At 38.9% G+C, this 25,000-nt stretch overlaps 1 protein-coding gene across 1 annotated transcript; it reads right to left on the bottom strand.

Annotated features, from left to right (window-relative positions):
* Positions 1-17,673: 17,673 nt before the first annotated feature.
* LOC121382645 lies at positions 17,674-24,860 on the bottom strand. Its single transcript, XM_041512177.1, has 4 exons — positions 24,696-24,860; positions 22,629-22,855; positions 19,304-19,415; positions 17,674-18,089 (listed from the first exon to the last, which is right to left on the bottom strand). The coding sequence occupies exons 1-4, from the start codon at positions 24,742-24,744 to the stop codon at positions 17,740-17,742; spliced, it is 738 nt and encodes a 245-aa protein (XP_041368111.1). The 5' UTR covers positions 24,745-24,860; the 3' UTR covers positions 17,674-17,739.
* Positions 24,861-25,000: the final 140 nt, after the last annotated feature.

Raw genomic sequence — 25,000 nt, 5'->3', positions numbered from 1 at the left:
ATTTAGTTTATGCAAATGGTATAATTATAAATGGTGTTCCATGATCCTTAGTTTTGACAACACAAAATGACAATATATAAAAAGCCGATGTCAAAAATGTTGATCATTATTCAACAAAAGTTGTCTGTTATTAACTGTGTAAATGAGCACAAACAGTGTTCGTTAGACATATAGGACAACCATCATCATTTTGAAACAGACTATAGCTAAAATAGGCCATGCTGTAAGTGTAGACTTCAAAGTCTGTGTGCAGCCATTTTACATCATGTCACTCGGAGGGAAATTCAAAGTATGCTTGAATGTTTACGTTAAGAGATAAAATAAAACATTTATTTCATTTATGGATTCATAAATTACAACAAGGTATGTATTGAAGCTTCTATGTAAACTTATGTAAGTTGATATACAAGACTGACCATTACATCGTTGACAGACACGTGACGTGTTGACAGGTGATACAAAACCACGTTGATCGAGGCTGGCAAAATTATACTTTTAGTGCATTAATTCAGAGTTTTTTTCAATCAAATTGTTATCTATTAGTTTTATACATATATTGACAATCAAGATGTGTTGTTTTAATCATTGTTTTATGAATTAACTTAACGTTGTTTCAAGGCGTAATCAATCTAATTAAAATTAGCTCCACTATATACCAGTAGAGCTAATTTTAATTATGTTTTGTGAATATGGGTCCTGGTCTATTCGTACCATGGTCACTTCGTATGATTCAACTAAATAACATCCAGTGGAACTGACAAATCTTTCAAATTGATGCTCATGTAGTATGTTAGCCCAAGTACTCCGACTGTAAGAGACCGGCCTCGGTGGCGTCGTGGTAGGCCATCGGTCTACAGGCTGGTAGGTACTGGGTTCGGATCCCAGTCAAGGCATGGGATTTTTAATCCAGATACCGACTCCAAACCCTGAGTGAGTGCTCCGCAAGGCTCAATGGGTAGGTGTAAACCACTTGCACCGACCAGTGATCCATAACTGATTCAACAAAGGCCATGGTTTGTGCTGTCCTGCCTGTGGGAAGCGCAAATAAAAGATCCCTTGCTGCTAATCGGAAGAGTAGCCCATGTAGTGGCGACAGCGTGTTTCCTCTCAAAATCTGTGTGGTCCTTAACCATATGTCTGACGCCATATAACCGTAAATAAAATGTGTTGAGTGCGTCGTTAAATAAAACATTTCTTTCTTTCTTTCTTTCCGACTGTAAGAGAGATGGACGGACATTTGGACGGTTAGGACGCTCTCGTTTACAGCGTCATTTCCGTCCAAATGTCCGTCTGGCTCTCTTACAGTCAGAAAGAAGAAGTGTATTTTGTTTAACACCACTGGAGCACATTGATTAATTAATCACCAGCTATTGGATGTCAAACATTTTGGTAATTCTGACAATGTACATTTTTCCTAATACAGCCAGGGAGCTTTTATATTCACCATCCCACAGACAGGTTAGCACATACCACGGCCTTTGATATTTCAGTCGTGACGCACTGGCTGGAAAGAGAAATAGCCCAATGGGCCCACCGACGGGGATCGATCCCAAACCGACCGTGCATCTGGGCTACGTCCCGTCCCTTCTTACAGTAAAGAGTACTAAAGCTAGTAGTATGTTTACCTATAATTGTAGTACAAAGAGTTAGGATGGGTCTCGAAAATCCTCAAAAATATAATTTAAAAAATTCCAAACCACAGAAACGATAGAAGGATGGAAACATATTTTTATTTACGGTTATATGGCGTCGCAACAATTGGTTAAGGATCAATAGTTACGTGTTACTTTTTACTATAATACTTTTGGGTAGCAAGCCTCTGAAGGCTATATAGACTGGATGCGGCGCGTACGTGCGGTCTGACTGGTCTCTTGCGTTTTGGGCATTTTTTCCGTTGCTGCTGGTCGCATTAATTTTTCAGGCACACGCATTGCACGCATCCAGTTAAGACGCTCTCATTGAAAGCCACATGTTTTGAATTTTTGTTTACTTAGACCACACGCACGTGCCGCACGCAGTTGACTAAATGTCACACTCCACAGCCGCAGCAATACCAGCGATTTTGCGCAGGATATCCGACCAGACCGTACGGAACCGCCTATGTGAGGTAGGAATTCGTGCCAGACGTCCAGTTCGAGGTGTCATCTTAACACCACACCCACGTCGACTCCGACTGCAGTGGTGCCAGATTCATCGACAATGGCCTCAACTGCGATGGAGACAGGTGTGGTTCAGTGACGAGTCCCGATTTCTGCTCCGACGTCATGATGGAAGATGTCGCGTGTATAGGCGTCGGGTGAACGTTATGCGGCAAACTGCGTGCAGGAAGTGGACAGATTCGGCGGGGGTAGTGTCATGGTGTGGGCAGCCATCTCACACACTGGCAGACATCTGACCTGGTCCACGTGCAGGGCAACCTGAATGCACAGGGCTACATTGACCAGATCCTCCGGCCACACATCGTTCCAGTTATGGCCAACGCCAACGCAGTGTTCCAACATGACAACGCCAGGCCTCACACAGCACGTCTCACAACGGCTTTCCTACAGAACAACAACATTAATGTCCTTCCTTGGCCATCGATATCACCGGATTTGAACCCAATTGAGCATCTATGGGACGAGTTGGACCGACGCCTCCGACAGCGACAACCACAGCCCCAGACCCTGCCCGAGCTGGCAGCAGCCTTGCAGGCCGAGTGGGCCACCATCCCCCGGGACGTCATCCGTACTCTGGTTGCTTCAATGGGCAGGCGGTGCCAGGCAGTTGTCAACACACGCGGAGGCCACACCCGGTATTGACTCCAGATGACCTTGACCTTGGTGGTGTGTCCTATCACTTACTCACAATGGACTAGAGTGAATTGTGAACAATCCTGCAACATTTGGTAATTATCGGACTCACCATTCAATAATTAAATCAATTCTCCAAATGTTACGACAATGTGGTTTTGCGTTTCTTCTTTTGAAGAGTATATATTCACAATCAAGATGTGTTGTTTTAATCATTGTTTTATGAATTAACTTAACGTTGTTTCAAGGCTAATCAATCTAATTAAAATTAGCTCCACTATATACCAGTAGAGCTAATTTTAATCAGATTGAGGCGTAATGTAACGTAATGTTTTGTGAATATGGGTCCTGGTCTATTCGTACCATGGTCACTTCGTATGATTCAACTAAATAACATCCAGTGGAACTGACAAATCTTTCAAATTGATGCTCATGTAGTACGTTAGCCCAAGTACTCCGACTGTAAGAGACCGGCCTCGTTGGCGTCGTGGTAGGCCATCGGTCTACAGGCTGGTAGGTACTGGGTTCGGATCCCAGTCGAGGCATGGGATTTTTAATCCAGATACCGACTCCAAACCCTGAGTGAGTGCTCCGCAAGGCTCAATGGGTAGGTGTAAACCACTTGCACCGACCAGTGATCCATAACTGGTTCAACAAAAGCCATGGTTTGTGCTGTCCTGCCTGTGGGAAGCGCAAATAAAAGATCCCTTGCTGCTAATCGGAAGAGTAGCCCATGTAGTGGCGACAGCGTGTTTCCTCTCAAAATCTGTGTGGTCCTTAACCATATGTCTGACGCCATATAACCGTAAATAAAATGTGTTGAGTGCGTCGTTAAATAAAACATTTCTTTCTTTCTTTCTTTCCGACTGTAAGAGAGCTGGACGGACATTTGGACGGTTAGGACGCTCTCGTTACAGCGTCATTTCCGTCCAAATGTCCGTCTGGCTCTCTTACAGTCAGAAGAAGAAGTGTATTTTGTTTAACACCACTGGAGCACATTGATTAATTAATCACCAGCTATTGGATGTCAAACATTTGGTAATTCTGACAATGTACATTTTTCCTAATACAGCCAGGGAGCTTTTATATTCACCATCCCACAGACAGGTTAGCACATACCACGGCCTTTGATATTTCAGTCGTGACGCACTGGCTGGAAAGAGAAATAGCCCAATGGGCCCACCGACGGGGATCGATCCCAAACCGACCGTGCATCTGGGCTACGTCCCGTCCCTTCTTACAGTTAAGAGTACTAAAGCTAGTAGTATGTTTACCTATAATTGTAGTACAAAGAGTTAGGATGGGTCTCGAAATCCTCAAAAATATAATTTAAAATTCCAAACCACAGAACGATAGAAGGATGGAAACATATTTTATTTACGGTTATATGGCGTCGGACAATTGGTTAAGGACCAGGACAATAGTTACTTTGTGTTACTTTTTACTATAATACTTTTGGTAGCAAGCCTCTGAAGGCTCATATAGACTGGATGCGGCGCGTACGTGCGGTCTGACTGTTGCGTCTGTCTCTTGCGTTTTGGGCATTTTTTCCGTTGCTGCTGGTCGCATTAATTTTTCAGACACACGCATTGCACGCATCCAGTTAAGACGCTCTCATTGAAAGCCACATGTTTTGAATTTTTGTTTACTTAGACCGCACGCACGTGCCGCATGCAGTTTATGAGTCTTAAATGTCTGATTCACAATTATACAGAAACAGGTGCATATACAGGAGTAGTGTTGGAGCGATTTAGCATGGCTCGAGGAAGCATGGCTCGACTCTCCCCCCCCCCCCCCCCCCCCCCCCCCCCCCCCCCCCCCCGATAAAAACTTCACTCACCAGTCTAGACCACCCAGGGCCGAACTCTAATCAAAATCCTACGGGGGCACCACTTTTTATAAACAAATGAAACACTATACAAATTAATCCCTGAGATGTGTATGCTATTTTCTGGAGTAAAAAAAAAAGTGAGATTCTTAAAGAGACACACCCTAGATTCAGCGCGTGAATATTAACACTAAGTTTAGTTAATCTACAAACCCCTAACACATTTGGATAAAGTTACAATTGAGTGAAACATGAGTCTGTGACTTTGAAATGATGAAACACCCTCTAAAAATAGACTAAAACTTGACTCCATAACTGTTACTTCTTAAACGCACGTGCGTTTTTAAAAAAGAAAAAGAAAAGAGAAATGCATTTTGTGAAATTAAACACAGCAGGATTGCCAAAAACACTTCGAATGTATGGAAATTGATAATCTAAACCATAAAATCTAAGTAAAGTATGACTACAGTTATCAAAAACTCAGTAAAAAAAAAAAAAATGTCTTAGTTTTTAAAAACTAGGGTATGTCCCTTTAAGAGGGCAACTGCCCTCCCCCCCCCCCCCCCCCCCCCCCATGCCCCTTCTACCCCGGGGGGTATGTAGTTCATAAAAGCGTGTTAATGATACAGCTCCATAGCTGATGCTAGGCATGTTGGCACACATCCAATACCTGATCAACACGGGTCAGTTTCTTATAGACACATGTCAGTTTTAAAGCCGCACGCCCTAGTTCCATCCAGCGAAAATAAATTATAATTTGGTTAATCTACAAACCTGTAAAACACTTAGATCACGTTTTTATCAAATGGAGTGAAAAAGCAGGTTTTATATCGATAAATACCATGAGAATCCCCATGTCCCAATTGCTTGAAATAATTTTGAAAGTTTGTATTCTGATGTCACCGGTAGATGTCGCTCGAAGCACAACAATGCCTACGTCACGACAAATTTCACAGAGTGCGCACAGACTTGGGGTGCGTTCTTTTCTCCTCTCCTGTTCTGTCCTGGTTGTATCCCCTCTCCAGATATCGTAAGACTTAGCAATATTATTGGTTTTAAGGGTTTGTAACGTTTTGTATCGAGATACTTACTTGTCTGAACTTTATTGTTACTGAAAATGTTCACGAACTGTGAAGAAAAATCTCACAAATGAACAACCGTGCACGAGAAAACAAACCGAACCAAAATGATAACGGTCACGTGGTATACCAACGTCTGTGACGTTTACACAGGAAGATTCCCCCTAAAAATAGATTGGAACTCGCTTGCTTAACGGTTTTTTCTCGAGTGCACGCGGATTTTTAAGAAATAAAAAAAATGCATTTCGTGGTTTTACAAACATCAGGATTACCAGGATTACCAAAACGCACTTCAGGTGAATGGAAATGTGTATTCTAAATAATAAAATGTAAGTAAAGTGCAATTTTATTTGTGAAAAAATGGGTTTAATAGCGAAAAACAACGCCGTAATGGTTAACAACTAGCTTTAACTAGGGCGTGTCCCTTTACGGTGAATGCTTTGTCCCTGATTGAGGTACATATTAACAGTTGCTGAACATTTAATTCAAAAACTTCTGTGTAAAACATATATAATACCAAAGAACGACCAAAAGACTCCTTTATGGAATCCCGTACAATAATTAATCAAAAATAACAAAATGCACAAACAATTCTGTATTTAACGGAATTCAATGCATTTATTGATTGATTGATTTTAATATTTATTTTTACATATTAACTTGAATTTTGAGATACTAAAGATATATTTCAACACATTAATATGCATTCAAAAGATAATCATTCATATGTATTTTAATTTATGTGAAGACACCCTCAGCTGAGTAGGGTTTTAATGTGTGTAATGCTCTAAAACGTTTAACCAATGTAATAGTCTTCGTGTCGGCCTCGGTGGCGTTGTGGTTAGGCCATCGGTATACAGGCTGGTAGGTACTGGGTTCGCATCCCAGTCGAGGCATGGGATTTTTAATCCAGATACCGACTCCAAACCTTGAGTGAGTGCTCCGCAAGGCTCAATGGGTAGGTGTAAACCACTTGCACCGACCAGTGATCCACAACTGGTTCAACAAAGGCCATGGTTTGTGCTATCCTGCCTGTGGGAAGCGCAAATAAAAGATCCCTTGCTGTCAATCGGAAAGAGTAGTCCATGTAGTGGCGACAGCGGGTTTCCTCTCAAAATCTGTGTGGTCCTTAACCATATGTCTGACGCCATATAACCGTAAATAAAAATGTGTTCAGTGCGTCGTTAAATAAAACATTTCTTTCTTTCTTTCTATTTACTGCCTAGCATCCCAAGAAACAAATGATTAAATGATGTATCTCTAAATCACTAGCATACTGTACCACAACTTAGAAACATTAGACGAGTTTTATAAATGTGACCTGGCAGCAAACTAAAAGCTGATGGGGAAATGGCAGTTGTGTGCCACGGATGGCCACACGAGACAAACACATGTCGCGGATGAAGAAACAAGGATTGGGATGTGGAGGTGGACAGCGAAAGGAGTTGAGAGATAGAAGGAGATGCCAGATCGGGAAGAAATGAGACGGAAGTTAAAGGAGAGTAAGTAAAGGGGCAGCGGGATTTTAAAAACAAAAACCAACCTAATCAGAGCGTAGTTTAGCAACCAATTAGGAGGCTTAGCAAGGTTTTATACATGTTGGCTTTGGTGCATAAAGTGCAAAGGAGAACAGGTGAAAGACTCGCAGAATTCCTATACCAAGCCATTTTCACAAAAATTAGGCGTATTCCACATAGTTACCAAACTCTGTAACACTGTTGCTCCGCAAGGCTCAATAGGTAGGTGTAAACCACTTGCACCGACCAGTGATCCATAACTGGTTCAACAAAGGCCATGGTTTGTGCTATCCTGCCTGTGGGATGCGCAGATAAAAGATCCCTTGCTGCTAATCGGAAAGAGTATCCCATGTACTGGCGACAGCGGGTTTCCTCTCAAACTCTGTGGTCCTTAACACATTGTATTTACAGTTATATGGCGTCAGACACGCCATATAACTGTAAATACAATGTGTTGAGTGCGTCGTTAAATAAAACATTTCTTTCATTTCTGTAACACTGAAGTAATTTTAACATTTTTAAAAATTATTATTTCAACATTAGCTGCAAAATGATCACGATTCACGATGTTATCTCTGTAGTACATACCTGTGACTCTCCCTTGACAAATATGGAGATCTGTTTTGCGCGTCATGGTGATGCCAGCTAACATCATTCTTGACCCACTTTCATACCGATCATGAGGTACAATAGTAGCCACCTGGTAGGGTTCACCTAGCCTTCGCCGAACCCTTACACGACCGTCATTGGAGTGCAGGTTAAACCTGGATTCTTAACTAACAATGACGTTTGACCAACGGGCGTGTGTCCATCGCAAACGACACCGACTCCATTCCAGCTGATTTTGACGATGTATTGCAGTTAAAGGTAAAGGAATGTACGATCTACTGGCGCGTAACAAAGCAGCATGCAGACGGTTACGAACTGTTCGTATGCTGACTCGGATTCATGTTGCCTGTTGGAGTTGCTGTTGTAGCCGAGTGTCATTGATTTGTCGATTACGGAGGGCTCTGGTGATAAGGAGTCTGTCTTTGCGTCTGGTGGTGGCAGTTGGACGCTTCGTGGTCTTACGGAGGGCTCTGGTGATAAGGAGTCTGTCTTGGCGTCTGGTGGTGGCAGTTGGGCGCCCACTTCGTGGTCTTGCAGAGGGCTCTGATGATAAGGAGTCTGTCTTTGCTTCTGGTGGTGGCAGCTGGACGTCTACTTCGTGGTCTTACGGAGGGCTCTGGTGACAAGGAGTCTGTCTTGGCGTCTGGTGGTGGCAGTTGGACGTCTACTTCGTGGTCTTACGGAGGGCTCTGGTGATAAGGGGTCTGTCTTGGCGATTGATTGTGGCAGTTGGACGTTCACTTCGAAATCTGTCTTGCACTCTACCTGTTCTATGTTACTCGCCAGGTCTGATACTGACTGACTGTGAGACATTGACTCGGTGAGCTGTGTAAGTCAGTGTTTGTCCAGCCTGGAGCATCCCTGTGGTTCTAAGAATTCCCTCCAATGTCAGTCGTCGCATTGTTTTACAATTTAGCAAGTCACTAAGCAATCACAATGCTCACAGCCTTTTATGGTCAAAAAGTGCACGTGCAGCATGTTTTAAGCGGTTTAAACACAAATATAGAGACTTATAAAAAGCCATTCCTATCCCTTTTTGCATACGAGTTCGAAGGAAATGAACAGAATTGGTAAATTGCGACATTACATCACATATTCGTGATCGATAATGACGTGGCTACACTGTATATAAATTGTAATTAAATATCGTATCATAACATATTAATGTTACACATATTTTAATATCCCCATCTTTTTGTGATCAGTATATCGTACATACATACATACATACACGAATACAAACACACATCAATACATTCATACATACATCAATACATACATGCATACATACATACATACATACACACATATCCTCTCCATTGTTACCAAAATTATATATATTACAGGTAATCCATATCTGGATTTGATTCGGGTATAACCACTACATCCTGGCATGAACATTTTACGGCTATGTTATGTCACATCATTGCTTCTGTTTTGCCACTGACATTTCAGTATCCCCTACTTATTTTGGACAGTATATTTCTTAATGTCAAGGCACCCCTGCTATGTGAAAAACTCTTGACCTTTCGTGGAACTGTGTGTCCACTACAGAAGTAGATGACAGTTTTCAGGAAACTAATATAAGGACTAATGTCAAGCGTAATCAGAACTCGGTGGAGCGGAACAACAAGTCAGCATGGTCCATTTTCAAGTCATCAGGTTGTCGGAAGGTCTCGTACTTCGCGACATGACAAACCGTGCATGCTAAATTGTTATATACATCAGAGGCGGATCTAGGGGGGCCTGCCCCCCCCCTACATTTTGCGTTAGTTATAATTTTATTATATATTAATTTTCATTTTTTACGATCACCCTCCAAACCTCCCCCAAAGTTCCCTTGGCATTCCACCTCATGTCACTGGGCCTCCCTCTAAATGGATTTTATGGATCCGCCACTGTACACGTAGCTTTCCTTTAGGAAATAAACGAAGGAAGGTAAACGGGTGTGGAAATGTAAAAACGGTCAATTTTGATAGAAAATTCAAAACTGACGGTCTCAATATTGATTACTTTTAGCGTTATTGGTGTATATGTTATCACTTTGCACCTGCTACATCTGTCACCGTGGAAACTATATACTGTAACACACATTTTGACTTAACAATTGTTTATATTGTGTTTGACGGACTTATCGTTTAAGAGTTCGAGGATGTATGTATAAAAAGAAATGTTTTATTTAACGACGCACTTAACACATTTTGTTTACGGTTATATGGCGTCAGACAAATGGTTAAGGACCACACAGATTTTGAGAGGAAACCCGCTGTCGCCACTACATGGGCTACTCTTTCCGATTAGCAGCAAGGGATATTTTATTTACGCTTCCCACAGGCAGGATAGCACAAACCATGGCCTTTGTTGAACCAGTTATGGATCACTGGTCGGTGCAAGTAGTTTACACCTACCCATTGAGCCTTGCGGAGCACTCACTCAGGGTTTGGAGTCGGTATCTGGATTAAAAATCCCATGCCTCGACTGGGATCCGAACCCAGTACCTACCAGCCTGTAGACGGATGTATGTATAACTGCAACTTGAATAGTCACGTACACATGTATTTGTATTTATTTGCAAAAGTGTATTTACAAGCCAAAATGATGCAAGTATAGTGAATGTATATCTATAAAATTCGGCCGTGACCCTTAAAGACATGAACTTTAAAAGCAGGTATTCTTAATACCATAAACCCATGAATGGAAGCCTCTATTCAAGGCAGACGTCTGTCTATGTATTAGATGCAAACTTGCTGTACGGCCATATTCTAATATAGGAGTCCAAACCTCTTATCTCACTAAGACATGAAAATGCTAAAAACTCTTCTCCTTGGTGGTTGTTAGCTTTTAACATTATGTAACCGGAGAGCGGGACGTAGCCCAGTGGTAAAACGCCCGCATGATGCGCGGTCGGTCTGGGATCGATCCCCGCCAATGGGCCCATAGGGCTATTTCTCGTTCCAGTCAATGCACCACGACTAGTATATCAAAGGCCGTGGTATTTACTATCCTGTATGTGGGATGTAACGGAACAATGTAGCGGGCTGTATATACATACATACATACATACATACAGGCACTCAATGATACATACATACATACATATATACATGCATGCACTCATTGATACATACATGCACTCATTGATACATACATACATACATATATACATGCATGCACTCATTGATACATACATACATACATACGTACATATCCTCTCCATTGTTACCAAAATTATATATACACATGTATATATAAAACAAGTAATCCATATCTGGATTTGAATCGGGTATAACCACCAACCGATGATAAATAAATCAATGTGCACTAGTGGTGTCGTTAAACGAAACAAACATTAACAAACATTTATGTAACTGGAATGGGTATCACGTGGTCATTAACCTGCCAATACTACAATAGCAGGAGTTGTCCCTTATAGACGGCATAACCACTAACCAACTAACAACTAACCCACTGTCCTGGACAGACAACCGAGATAGCTGAGGTGCGTGTGTGTCCAGGACAGCGTGTTTGAACCTTAATTGGATATAAGCACAAATAAGTTGAAATGAAATATAGAAGGCAGGCGTCTGTTCAAGATGCACCACAACTCTGCCTCTAATCGAGGCAGGCCTCCATTGAAGGATTTACGGTATACGCAAAATAAGTAACTCAAATAGCACTGGACCTAGAACTGGTGTGGAATAATTATAATTATACACAATCGCTTTTAAACTGGAGACAATATTACTATCCATTCTTGGACTCTGGTACACAATTACTCCAATCCACTAGCGTGAAACAAAACCATTGTGAAAATCAGATATATTATCACCCTTTCTTATCAATGTACAAAGACGTTTGAAAAACAAGAATCACAAAAGAATGTTACAATGGGAAAACGGCCAAAAGTTTGAAAATTAAATCTTACTTACCTTTGCTAGAATTGCTACCGGTATGTTATATTATCAATATTGATAAATGTATCTTATTTTACCTACCTCGTCTGCAGGGATGTTTCCTGGAAGTGGCAGTCGCAGAGATATCAACCAAAGCAGTCATCAGAGTGACAGACAAATAAAGGATATTGTGTCTTGAAGATTGGCAGTCCTTCTATAGACAGCGGTGCATAGGACCAGTCATGACCTTTTTAAAACATCCTTTCGACTCTGCCTTGTGCAGAAATACGATTTTGAACGCGTTGACTGTTTTATCGTCCAGATTCAGTAGATCATGAACGTATTTTAATTCAGTGGATCACGAACGTATTTTAATTCAGTAGATCACGAACGTATTTTAATGTTGAATTTCCTCTTACAGACAGCCCACGTTGGTAAGCTAATACTACACGTGTGATGTCCGATTCTAGTAGTAACAGAACTCCGGTTTTTTCATTACATATTCATATTATTTCTGTCATGTCGCAACGTTCGTTCATTAATCACATAACGTCACTAGCGCAGAATATCACCAAATTATATCATGCATTCACGAAGCGTCTGCTTGAGTATTTCGCACAATTTTGATGAAAATTCTATGAGTAGTAAAACAAAAACAAAGAAAGCTCGCATTGTGTACCTAACCATGTTGTAACAGAACTCTAAACGATGTTGAGGGTATGAAGAAATACTGAGCGAAGGGTGACATGATTTAATTTCCAATTCGCATCTTCGAATCAATAGATCAGCATTGCTTCGAGTTGTAAAACAAAGGGGAGTAACCAACGGATCTGGATCCTGTGTAAAGATATTTAGCGCACCGGCTGGTAGGTACAGGGTTCGCAGCCCGGTACCGGCTCCCACCCAGAGCGAGTTCTTAAGGGCTCAGTGGGTAGGTGTAAGATCAAAACACCCTCTTCTCTGTCACTAACCACTAACAACTAACCCACTGACCTGGACAAACAGTCCACATAGCTGAGGTGTGTGCCTAGGACAGCGTGCTTGAACCTTAATTGGATATAAGCACGATAATAAGTTGAAATGAAGATATTTAGCGCACCGACCTCGGTGGTGTCGTGGTCAAGCTATCCGACATAAGGCTGGTAGGTACTTGGGTTCGCAGCCCAGTACCGGCTCCCACCCAGAGCACGTTTTAACGACTCGGTGGGTAGGTGTAGATATAAGCACGAAAATAAGTTGGAATGAAATGAAATGAAGATATTTAGCGCACCGGCCTCGGTGGTGTCGTGGTCAAAGCCACCGGACATACGGCTGGTAGGTACTTGGGTTCGCAGCCCAGTACCGACTCCCATCCAGAGCGAGTTTTAACGACTCGGTGGGTAGGTGTAAGACCACAACACTCTCTTGTCTCTAACTAACTACTAACAACTAACCCACTGTCATGGACAGACAGTCCAGATAGCTGAGGTGTGTGCCCATGATAGCGTGCTTGAATCTTAATTGGATATAAGCACGAAAATAAGTTGAAATGAAATGAAGATATTTAGTGCACCGGCCTCGGTGGTGTCGTGGTCAAGCCATCAAACATAAGGCTGGTAGGTACTTGGGTTCGCAGCCCGGTACTGGCTCCCACCCAGAGCGAGTTTTAACGACTCCGTGGGTAGGTGCAAGGCCACTACACCATGTTGTCTCTAACTAACTACTGACTACTAACAACTAACCCACTGTCCTGGACAGACAGTCCAGATAGCTGAGGTCTGTGCCCAGGATAGCGTGCTTAAACCTTAATTGGATATAAGCACGGCAATAAGTTGAAATGAAATGAAATGAAGATATTTAGCGCACTAGGTGTGTCTTCAGATGTCCATTCCCTGAAAAAAGTTTGGTAATCTAATGTTAATACTTAAAGCGAAATCATTATGGAAGAAAGAAATGTTTTATTTAACGACGCACTCAACACATTTTATTTACGGTTATATGGCGTCGCACATATGGTTAAGGACGACACACAGATATTGAGAGAGGAAACCCGCTGTCGCCACTTCATGGGCTACTCTTTTCGATTAGCGGCAAGGGATCTTTTATATGCACCATCCCACAGACAGGATAGTACATACCACGGTCTTAGTTACACCAGTTGTGGAGCACTGGCAGGAACGAGAAATATCCCAATGGGCCCACCGACGGGAATCGATCCTAGATCGATCGCGCATCAGGTGAGTGCTGTACCACCGAGCTACTCCCCGCCCCTCGAATTCATTAGGGAGTCATGATGTACCACAGGTTCAAAGGGTCAGTAATCCATTAAGCCCCCGCCCGTTCTTAACCAGTGCCTCATAATATGTTCCCGTCTTGCTTTTTCCGGACTTTCCATTGATGCTACTTAAAAGGAACAGCATCATACGTGGCGTAAGCTACCGTATCACAAAGAATCAGCATAATTTGTAAAACCACCAGCTGTGTTTACAGTTTCATTGCTCATTGAGTCTTATCTTTGACCACTAAGCAGTCATTCGATTTCAAATAAGATTTTTGAGTTTCTAGTAACATCTGCACTGGTCACTAATGGATAAGCTTAATGAGTGAATTTAAACATGATTAGACTAAATGGCTGTGGCATCATATTTAGATATGTGTATTTAAGACACAGAATTTGGAGTTCCTTTGTTTATGGAAATTAAAGGGACATTCCTGAGTTTGCTGCATTTTAAAGATGATATCGACTAACAGAGACTTTTTAACTATTGTAATTACATATCAAATATATTTTTCTACATAATATATTAGTGGCTGTATATTAAACGTGTTTCTGATCGTTCTAATATTTGTACTAGGTTAAATTTCATCTTATTTCCTAAACGTACGAAATTATTTGAAAACAAAATCCAGTTTGGGCTTCTTACAAATATTAAGACGACCAGAAACACATTAAATATACAGACACTGATATTGTAAACAAGAAAATATTTTGATAGTCGGAAAAATCTTACAATGCAGCAAACTCGAGATTGTCCCTTTAACAGTTGTAACATTAAGATGAGCCTAGCCCCAATCCTGATACGTTAAAAGAGTGACGCTAGAGGACACTCGAATTGTGTTAATTTTACCTGTTACCAAAATGATGTCGTCGTAAGTTACCGAATGAAATAATACAAATCAGACAGAGACCTAGTTAAATACAATTAACATATGTATTACAAAATAGTTCATATCAATAGAAAATACAATAATAGACGTTGGGTAATGTTGAAATAAACTGAAAAACGTACCTCGATAAAATGGTGGTGCTTCTTCCGTTTCGATGTAGAAATCGAGAAGAACGGTACATGTAGCTGAGTGGTATAACTTCGTGGTTTTTTTGTATTTGTGTGTGTGTGTGTGTGTGTGAAGTCACCGTCTGTGAGTTTTTGAAATACAAATATATATATATGACAATTATACGACACCGTTCTTCTGATATTTTCCTTTTCTTTTTGAGCATCACACACACTATATTACTATACGAAATTTTAGCAGATTCCGTGAGCTGAAAATACAAGTGAAGTCTAAAAATGTACCTTGTATGAACTTATGTTCGTCCTTACTTGTGTCCAGTCAGTCTAAAATGTGTCCATCTACGTCCAAAATGTAACAGATACGTTTTGAATTTGTGAATTAATTAAACAAATGCGTCAGGTTAAAAGTATATCAAGAACAAAGAAACTGCCTGGATCTATGCAAAAGATATATAAACAGAGTGTTTTGGATAGAGTTTTTAAGTTGTTTTTCTTTCGAAATAGTTTCAAAAATAATTGTCTCTCCCGTTAGCCAGTAACTAATATTACCGTTGCCCCTTGTTCACCACGCGGAGGTCAGAGAGATTCGAACAAGATATACCAAATTTGATGGGGGACTGTCAAGTATTCTAGTACTTGACAACATACCAAGTTTGGAGTGTTTTTGGGTTGGGTTCTCTTTTCTTTTTTTTTTCTTTTTTTTTTAGGGGGGCTTTAGCAAATTAGAAAATTTATTAAACATATATGCCAAGTTTGAAATTGTATACGACATACAAATCAGTTTTGAATGGATTGATATCAAGTTTGATGTTAACGTGGAAGAAGTAGCAACTGATACCGAATTTGGAAACCTTATAGAGTATAGATACATCCTAATTTGAGGTATAACGTTTTATTATACATTTTATTTTTTAAATATCACCGAATCCACCAATTAAAGGGACTATCCTGAGTTTGTAGCCATTTTAAATAGATTTTTGGAAAATAAAATATTTTTAACTTATTAAAATTGCAATTTACTTACATTCCCTTGCTTAGAATAATCTCTATAACCAATGCGCTTTTAGATATCGTAATGTTTTTTAGTATCTCACTATCGATTTTTCTTTAAAATAATTTATGTAAGAATTTATTTTCTCCAACCGTGAAACGAACGTTGAAATAATTCAACTCATTTAATATGTTAAAGGGGCAGACCGTAGTTTTTAAACACTACTGCATATTTTTCACTATCAGAGCCGTTTATGATCACTGGAATCAAACATTACTTATATTTTATTAGTTAGATTCTCTATTTCCGTAGAATCGAAGTGTTTCCGGTCATTCTGGTGTTTCTAATACCAAAAAAAAAAAAAAAAAAAATCATATTTTTAAAAACGCACGTACGTCTGGGAAATAGCGGTTATTGATTCGAGTTCTAGTCTATTTTTAAGGATATTTCCCGGTTTAAACGTCACAGACTCTTGTTTGACCCTGTTGTAACTTTATCCAAATGAGTTACAGGTTTGTAAATTAACAAAACTTAGTGTCAACTTTTTATGGGTTAAAAAGAGCGTTTGCGCCTTTAAGATGGTATTTTATAAAACAGGAAAACGCAGGATGTGTTTATTTTGTTGGGGGAAGAGACAGAAATTTTTCTAGGGCCTTTAATATCGCATTATAATACTGAGTTCGGCAGATTCCTCCTTGCAAATGGTGCATCATAGTTTGAACAATAACACAACATTTTGTCATGGAACGTTTGCCAATACCAAGTTTGAATACAATGTATGCATTGTTTATGAAGCACACAAAAACGTTATCACGCGATCTACGCAGATCACACGGAACAGGCCAGTTACAACCTAAATGTATTGGAGGTAAGCTCCCGATTCAGCCCACTCAAAGGTTTACGATGTTAAAACTACTGATATATATATATATATATATATATATATATATATATAGGTGGGAAAAGGTTAGTTAAACAACCTAAATGTATTGGCGGTAAGCTCCCGATTCAGCCCACTCAAAGGTTTACGATGTTAAAACTACTGATATATATGGGTGGGAAAAGGCTAGTTAAACAACCTAAATGTATTGGCGGTAAGCTCCCGATTCAGCCCACTCAAAGGTTTATGATGTTAAAACTACTGATATATATATATGTGGGAACAGGTTAGTTAAACAACCTACCTAAATGTATTGGCGGTAAGCTCACGTTCAGCCCACTCAAAGGTAAAAAGTGTGTTTTATTTAACGACACCACTAGAGCATATTGATTTTTTATCTTATCATCGGCTATTGGACGTCAAACATATGGTCATTCTGACACTTTTTTTTTTTTTTTAGAGGAAACCCGCTGTCGCCACATATGTTACTCTTTTACGACAGGCAGCAAAGGATCTTTTATTTGTGCTTCCTACAGGCAGGATAGCACAAACCATGGCCTTTGTTGAACCAGTTATGGATCACTGGTCGGTGCAAATGGTTTACACCTACCCATTAAGCCTTGCGGAGCACTCAATTAGGGATTGGAGTCTGTATCTGGATTAAACATCCCATGCCTCGACTGGGATCCGAACCCAGTACCTACCATGTTACTACGGATAAATATGGGTAGTTTATTACCTTTTGTTAATATTTACACAGGTACTCTCCACATTTATGTTGTTTTAGCATCCTTTTGAACATTTCTGGTATTTCTGAATGATGCACATTGAAAGAGTCCTGCGATTAACATACTAAATTTTATTTTGTTTAAGTTTCATACAAAGTTATTATGTTCCAAGCCCATACCTTGCCCCAAATGTGTGGGGTAGCAGTAAATAGAATCATGACAGTAATGTGCTTTCTCTAGGTAGAAGCAAATGACTGTTTTAAACTGAACTGATCTGAACAAAGACGTTTTGTATGTTTCTGAAGGACAACTACCCCCCCCCCCTCCCCCCACCGTGTGCGGCCCTGCATTTTGGATCAATATTTTGATGATAAATAGTAGAGCCGTCATTTTCTGCAATAAAAATGTGCATAACGAAAAGTGGTTGCGGTGTTCAAGATCATCCTTGGGTGCATCCAACATTTCAGTAGTGTTGATATAAGCAGTCGATACATTCACTGTAATAACAAGAAGATGGTGATTAAGAATAACAATTGCAACAGGACTCCGCTGCTTAAACTTGGAGTCCTAATGAACTTAATATTACAATATGGTATCCACCGCTTTAACTTGATCCGTATTAATAATAAGTATAGGTCTTTACCATTTAGGCTTGGATCACTAATAACAAGTATTACAATAGTATAGAGCTCCGCCGTGTAGGCTTGGATCCCTAATAATAATAATAATAATAATTGTAACCATAACAATAGGGCTCCTCCATATAGGTTTAGATTCCTAATAATAATAATAATAATAATTGTAACCATGACAATAGGGTTCCACCATGTAGGTTTGGAACCCTGATACTACTACTACTACTACTACTACTACTACTAATAATAATAATAATAATAATTGTAACCATGACAATAGGGTTCCACCATGTAGGTTTGGAACCCTGATACTACTACTACTACTACTACTAATAATAATAATAATAATAATTGTAACCATGACAATAGGGCTCCACCATGTAGGTTTGGATCCCTAATAATAATAATAATAATAATTGTAACCATGACAATAGGGTTCCATCATGTAGGTTTGGAACCCTGATACAACTACTACTACTACTACTACTACTACTAATAATAATAATAATTGTAACCATGACAATAGGGCTCCACCATGTAGGCTTGGATCCCTAATAATAATAATAATAATAATAATAATTGTAACCATGACAATAGGGTTCCACCATGTAGGCTTGGATCCCTAATAATAATAATAATAATTGTAACCATGACAATAGGGTTCCACCATGTAGGTTTGGAACCCTGATACTACTACTATTACTATTACTACTACTACTACTACTACTACTATTACTACTACTACTACTACTACTACTACTACTAATAATAATAATAATTGTAACCATGACAAAAGGGCTCCACCATGTAGGCTTGGATCCCTAATAATAATAATAGCAATAAATCTTCGCCATATGAGGCTTGGAAAATAATAATAATAATAATTGTAACCATGACAATAGGGTTCCACCATGTAGGTTTGGATCCCTGATACTACTACTACTACTACTACTACTACTAATAATAATAATAATAATAATAATAATAATATTAATATTATTATTACTTTTATTATTATTATTATGGATCGTATATTTAACAATTAATCGGAAAACGACAGCAGTAGAATACCTTACCATCATTATCAACTATTGTGACGGTAGTAGTTCCCACACCACCAGGTACAATATTGTACACATTCGGAACAGCTGATATCGCAATAGTAAATGTCTCATCGGATTCATCCTCCTAAAATAAACAATGTTAAATGTTAAAAACTGTCATTTGGGTTGTATTATGCTCAGCTTAACACGAAAACGTAACTTGAAGATACATAATGATTAGTGTACGGTTCTTTCTTTTAATTCAGCCAACCAGTATGTAGTATTTAACCAGTATATTTAATGAGTTCGCATAAAGTACTATGTTGAACATACGCTAAAGCACACGACAATGTGAGTAAACTTAAGTATATTTTATTCACCTTTGGCGATATGAACGTCGACTACCGGCTTCGTCGGCGCTGTGGTTAAGCCATCGGACTACAGGTTGGTAGGTACAGGGTTCACAGCCCGGTACCGGCTCCAACCCAGAGCGAGTTCTTAAGGGCTCAATGGGTAGGTGTAAGGCCACTACACCCTCGTCTCTCTCACTAACGACTAACTAACTAACAACTAACCCACTGTCCTGGACAGACAGCTCAGATAGCTGAGGTGTGTGCCCAGGACAGCGTGCTTGAACCTTAATTGGATATAAGCACGAACATAAGTTGAAACGAAATGAAATGAACGTCGGGCTCTTTTTAGACACCATCCAAAATTTCGTGAACATTTGCGAGTAACCTGTGCTACTGTTTAGGAAAATGTTTAGTGTACTAAGGCTAAGGAAGGGGCACCGTGGCTAGTGGGGATGGATCAAGGCAGATGAGGAGGACTTAAAGAAAAATCTAAACATACGCAACTTTTCTGTGCAATCCATGATTTAAAAAACAAAACAAAAAAATAAACAACAAAAACCCCGTATCGCAGCGTCAATTCTTGAACTTTGACCTGACCAGAGACAGACTTTTGTTTTTCGGCCTAATATTTATATTACATTTTATAATCAAACAGCGCTCCGAGTGCAAATTTGACCGCGTCAGTATAATTTCGAATACATGATCTTGTGCTTAAAGGCATATTGTCACAGATCACAGACCTATTTAATGGTCTAACAAAGTATTACCTGAACAAAAAGTATTTGATTTATCCCTAAATGTACTTTATTCAACCATCTTCATACTCCATTTATTAATAATATTTTGTACAAATAATTGAATTATGGCAATGGTCCATAATTCAAAAACTAAAATTGCCGAGAGGGTTGACATTGATTTCACTCCATCATGACATAGTTAAGGTGATGCGATAGCTAGATTTGGTTTCCAACAATTAATGTAATTTTTATTTATTATCCAATTTTAGATAAATAAGGTGCTTAAATCCGTGACAATATGCTTTTAAATAATGAAGGCTAATAAAGAAAGCTGCCCCAGAAATTGACAAATAGAAACGTTTAAGGATAGCATCCCAAAATAAACTTCCAAAAACCACATAATTATGTGCTACTATTATTTGTTTTGTTGGTGTTTTTCAGGACTTATGCAATTAGATGTTCTTTCGTTTCAATTTAATAGCATCATTTGTAAATAGAGAGACTGAGAGAGGAACAAATATTGTTCAATAGAAAATAAATGCATGAATACATGTTAAATATCAAAAACGTTAAAGTGGTGGTGGTGGGTTTCTTCAAATATGTAACATTCACTGTAAAACAAGCATTTGGGAAGTTCTGCTAAAAGGGCCAAACATGTCCCGTTGCATACATTATAAAACAAGCATTCTGGGAATATTACTAAAGCAATACATATCCCGCACTGGCCACACACATTTTCCCTTAGTTCATGGGCCATAACTGTCAAATATGGATACATTTGAGTTTTGACAGATTTATGGCCCTTGGATAAATTCTAATGAAAGTCGAATTTGATCTGGTCTTACCGGCCTCGGTGGCGTCTTGGTTAAGCCTTCGGACAACAGTTGGTAAGTACAGGGTTCGCAGCCCGGTACCAGCTCCAACCAAGGGCTTAATTTGGTAGGTGTATGATCATTACACCCTCTTCTCTCTCACTAACAACTAATAACTAAACCCACTGTCCTGGACAGACAGCGCAGGTAACTGATGTGTGTGCCCAGAACAGCGCTTGAACCTTAATTGGATAGAAGCATGAAAATAACTTAAAATGAAATGACAATGATCTGGTCTTAATTGTCAAAACATGGGAAAATCCCCATGAAAGTCAAACTTGATGTGTAACCCCACATAATAAAGTTATGAACACAATTTCAGCAAAACAATATGGGGCAGAAAGACAGAGCTGAAACCTACATTCCTCTCTGGTTGGGCCGATACGGGGTATAATAAACTTCAAAGTTGAGTTTTATTAGTTATGTAGAAAGTGGTCGAATACAAAATTGTCTGGTCGATTAGCGCATACCGTTCCAACGTGCTTTTATCGGGATATATTTATTTGTTTTGTTTAACGATACCACTGGAGCATATTGATTAATTAATCGTCGGCTGCTGGATGTCAAACATTTGGTAATTCTAACTCGCAGTCATCAGAGGAAACCCGCTACATTTTTCCTAATGAAGCGAGGGGTCTTTTATGTGCACTTTTCCACAGACAGGAACGCACATACCACGGCCTTTGTCCAGTTTGATTGGGGTATAACGCATAATCATGATTTTGGTCTACTTCAGAAATAATATTGACAGTAAGTATTGTCAAATACTAATAAAATGTAAATTTTCAACAATTTCTTTCTTAAATGGTCGAATACTAGGTGAGTATTTGGACTGATGGATAAATGGATGAACAGATGGATGAACAGATGGATGGACGAATGAATCGGTGAGTGAATGGATGGACAGATGTATCGATGAATGGATGGATGAACATAAGAACAATGATAAATCAATATGGGCAAAAAACATATTTTAAACATCTAGATACGATTATTAACCTTTCATTCACCTTTGCAATATTACTTTATGTATGGCATATCTGTAGAGGTTGTAATACTATATTACTCATTTGCTAAATATAAACAGAAGTATAAATTAAATAGTTTGTGTCGATTAGTGACTGTGGCTAAATATGTTTAAACAATTAAAGGCCACAATGACAAAATTAATGTGGGTGATCACAGATAAATGAAGCAAATATACCCGAGACTGTAGCTAAAGATTATCAAAAAGTGGCATATTATAAGCACAAAATTAAACTGGATGATCTTTGATACAAATACAAGATCAAAATTGCAGCTTTAATAAAATAAATAATATTAAAAATATACCTAGTAAGTTAGAGCTACGGATTTGTGTTATGTGGGTGTGATGAAGTACAGGTTTTAAACTCACTATATCATCCACAATATTAACAGTAAATTGCTGTGAAATAGATCCTGCTGGGAAGTTAACAGTGGGCGTAAATGAACCCACGTCAGCAATGTTGGTCGTCACATGGGCGATAGCAAGCTTTACAGCGACATCAACAGTACCAACAGGGCTTTTCCGATTGATCGTAATCACAGCATTCTGGTCTTCGTTTATAGAGTAGGTATTACTGCTAAACTCAAAGTACGAAACTGAAAAATAACGAAAATCATGACATTGTATTTTGTTTTTAAAAGCTTAGTTGAGCTAAATTATGTATGCCAATTGTTTTTCACATACACAAGCGCAAGAGGTCATGCATGCGTGTTTGTGTACACGTGTGTGTGTGTGTGTGTGTGTGTGTGTGTGTGTGTGTGTGTGTGTGCGAGTGTGGGTGTGGGTGTGGGTGTTAGAGAGAGAGAGAGAGAGAGAGAGAGAGAGAGAGAGAGAGAGAGAGAGAGAGACAGACAGACAGACAGACAGACAGACAGACAGACAGCCAAAGAGAGAGAGACAACCAAAGAGAGAGAGAGACAGAAAGACAGAGACAGAGGGACAGGAAGACAGACAGAGAGGCAGACAAAGAGAGACAGACAGAGAAAGACAGACAGACAGGCGGAGAGAGAGGCAGACAGAAGGACAGACAGACAGAGAGAAACAGACAAACAGAGAGAGAGAGAGAGAGAGAGACAGACAGACAGACAGACAGAAAGAGTGAGAGACAGAAAGACAGATAGACAGACAAGCAGAGAGACAGGCAAACAGACAGAGTTTTGTGTCAACTTGGTACCGTGGATCTGAAGAAATGAAACAATGTTTTATTTATTCCCCGTGCAATAATCATTCTCACGAAATAAATAATATATGTATACTTAAAGATTTGAGAAAACTTCCATTGTGTATCAATATTATGCAGTGAATACTTCTGTTTTGTCATAACTCTCAATCGTTAGTGATATTTTTAACAATGTGAATTTTATGGCAAAGATTAATTATTACAAGGAATGGAATCTGACAATATACGTGTTCAAATCCGAAAATAGTGTGTGATAAATGTCATAACAATTGCTGTGGAACGTAACACAGATATCTATATAAGAACCAGAATATTTTTAAGTAAACGTATATGGGTAATATATATATATATATATATATATATATATATATATATATATATATATATATATATTGAATGATTCATAAAAAGATCACCACTTTTTAAAGTTGATTAATTGATATACAACGCACAACAAACAGCACAAAACCAATGTGTTATATTATATACTGATAATAAAAGTGTCACTCTTGCTAACTTTTAAAAATGCTGCATGATAAAAATAAAGTACAAAATGCTATACCACTCAGAAAATACTCAACATGTGTTGTATATATCAAAAAGGATTATCGATTGGCTTTGTTTTAGTATGAAAGGTTACATATTATTTTGTTTCACGATACACTGATTAATTATTCATCGCTTACTGGATTTCAAACATTCGGCAATTTTTGACACAAAGTCTCAGATAAAACCTCTACATTTTATTTTAGTATATGCACTTTCCCACAGACAAGACAGAACATACCACGGCTTGCGATATACTAGTCATGGGACACTGGTTGGAACTGGAGAAAACAACACTCCGAGTATGGATCCACTGAGGTGGTTCGAGGTTTCAGGACGAAATGCACTCCCTTACTATTTCAAGAGTTACCTCCCCACCACCATCACCTCAACCAATATTCCAAGTTTTCCTTTTATAAAGTTTAGTTATTCTTGTCTGCTAAAGTCTAACTATCATTTTGGTCTAACTATGATCAGTATCTGTAATAATTCACAAATTACTTATAATCAACTATAATAATTATTAATTCAAGGTGTACCTAATTTTGGAGGTTCTATTCAGATAATTTATAAATAATAAGATTCTTTTCTGTAGTAATAAATAATTACTTACGATAAGTATTTAAAATCTAAGTTTCTAAAAATATAATAATAAATTACTTATGATCAATAGCTACATGTATAGTAATAAGTATTTATATATGACTTACGGTCATTATCCGTGATAGTGATAATTTGACTTCCTTTTGTTCCCTGCATGACAGTCGCAGATTCTGTAAACTGTACTGTAACAGTTTCATCTTGTTCGTCAATCTGTAAAACATAATAAACTGGCCGGTAATAGTGCCTCTCAGTGTTATAGTTGCACCTTTTGATATACTATCTGCCTTTGGTGGATGATTAGCTGTGCTATGTTTTTGTAATTTGTGTTTGTTAACTCTAGTCTGTATTCATAAGTAAAAACAGTATATATTTATTTATTTATTTTTGTTTATTTATGGTGGGTTTTTGTCCT

This window comes from Gigantopelta aegis, chromosome 10 (genome assembly GCF_016097555.1).
Source record: "Gigantopelta aegis isolate Gae_Host chromosome 10, Gae_host_genome, whole genome shotgun sequence".
Lineage (NCBI taxonomy): Eukaryota > Metazoa > Mollusca > Gastropoda > Neomphalida > Peltospiridae > Gigantopelta > Gigantopelta aegis.
Note: the sequence above shows the minus strand (reverse complement) of the source record. Positions and strands in the feature narration are given on the sequence as shown.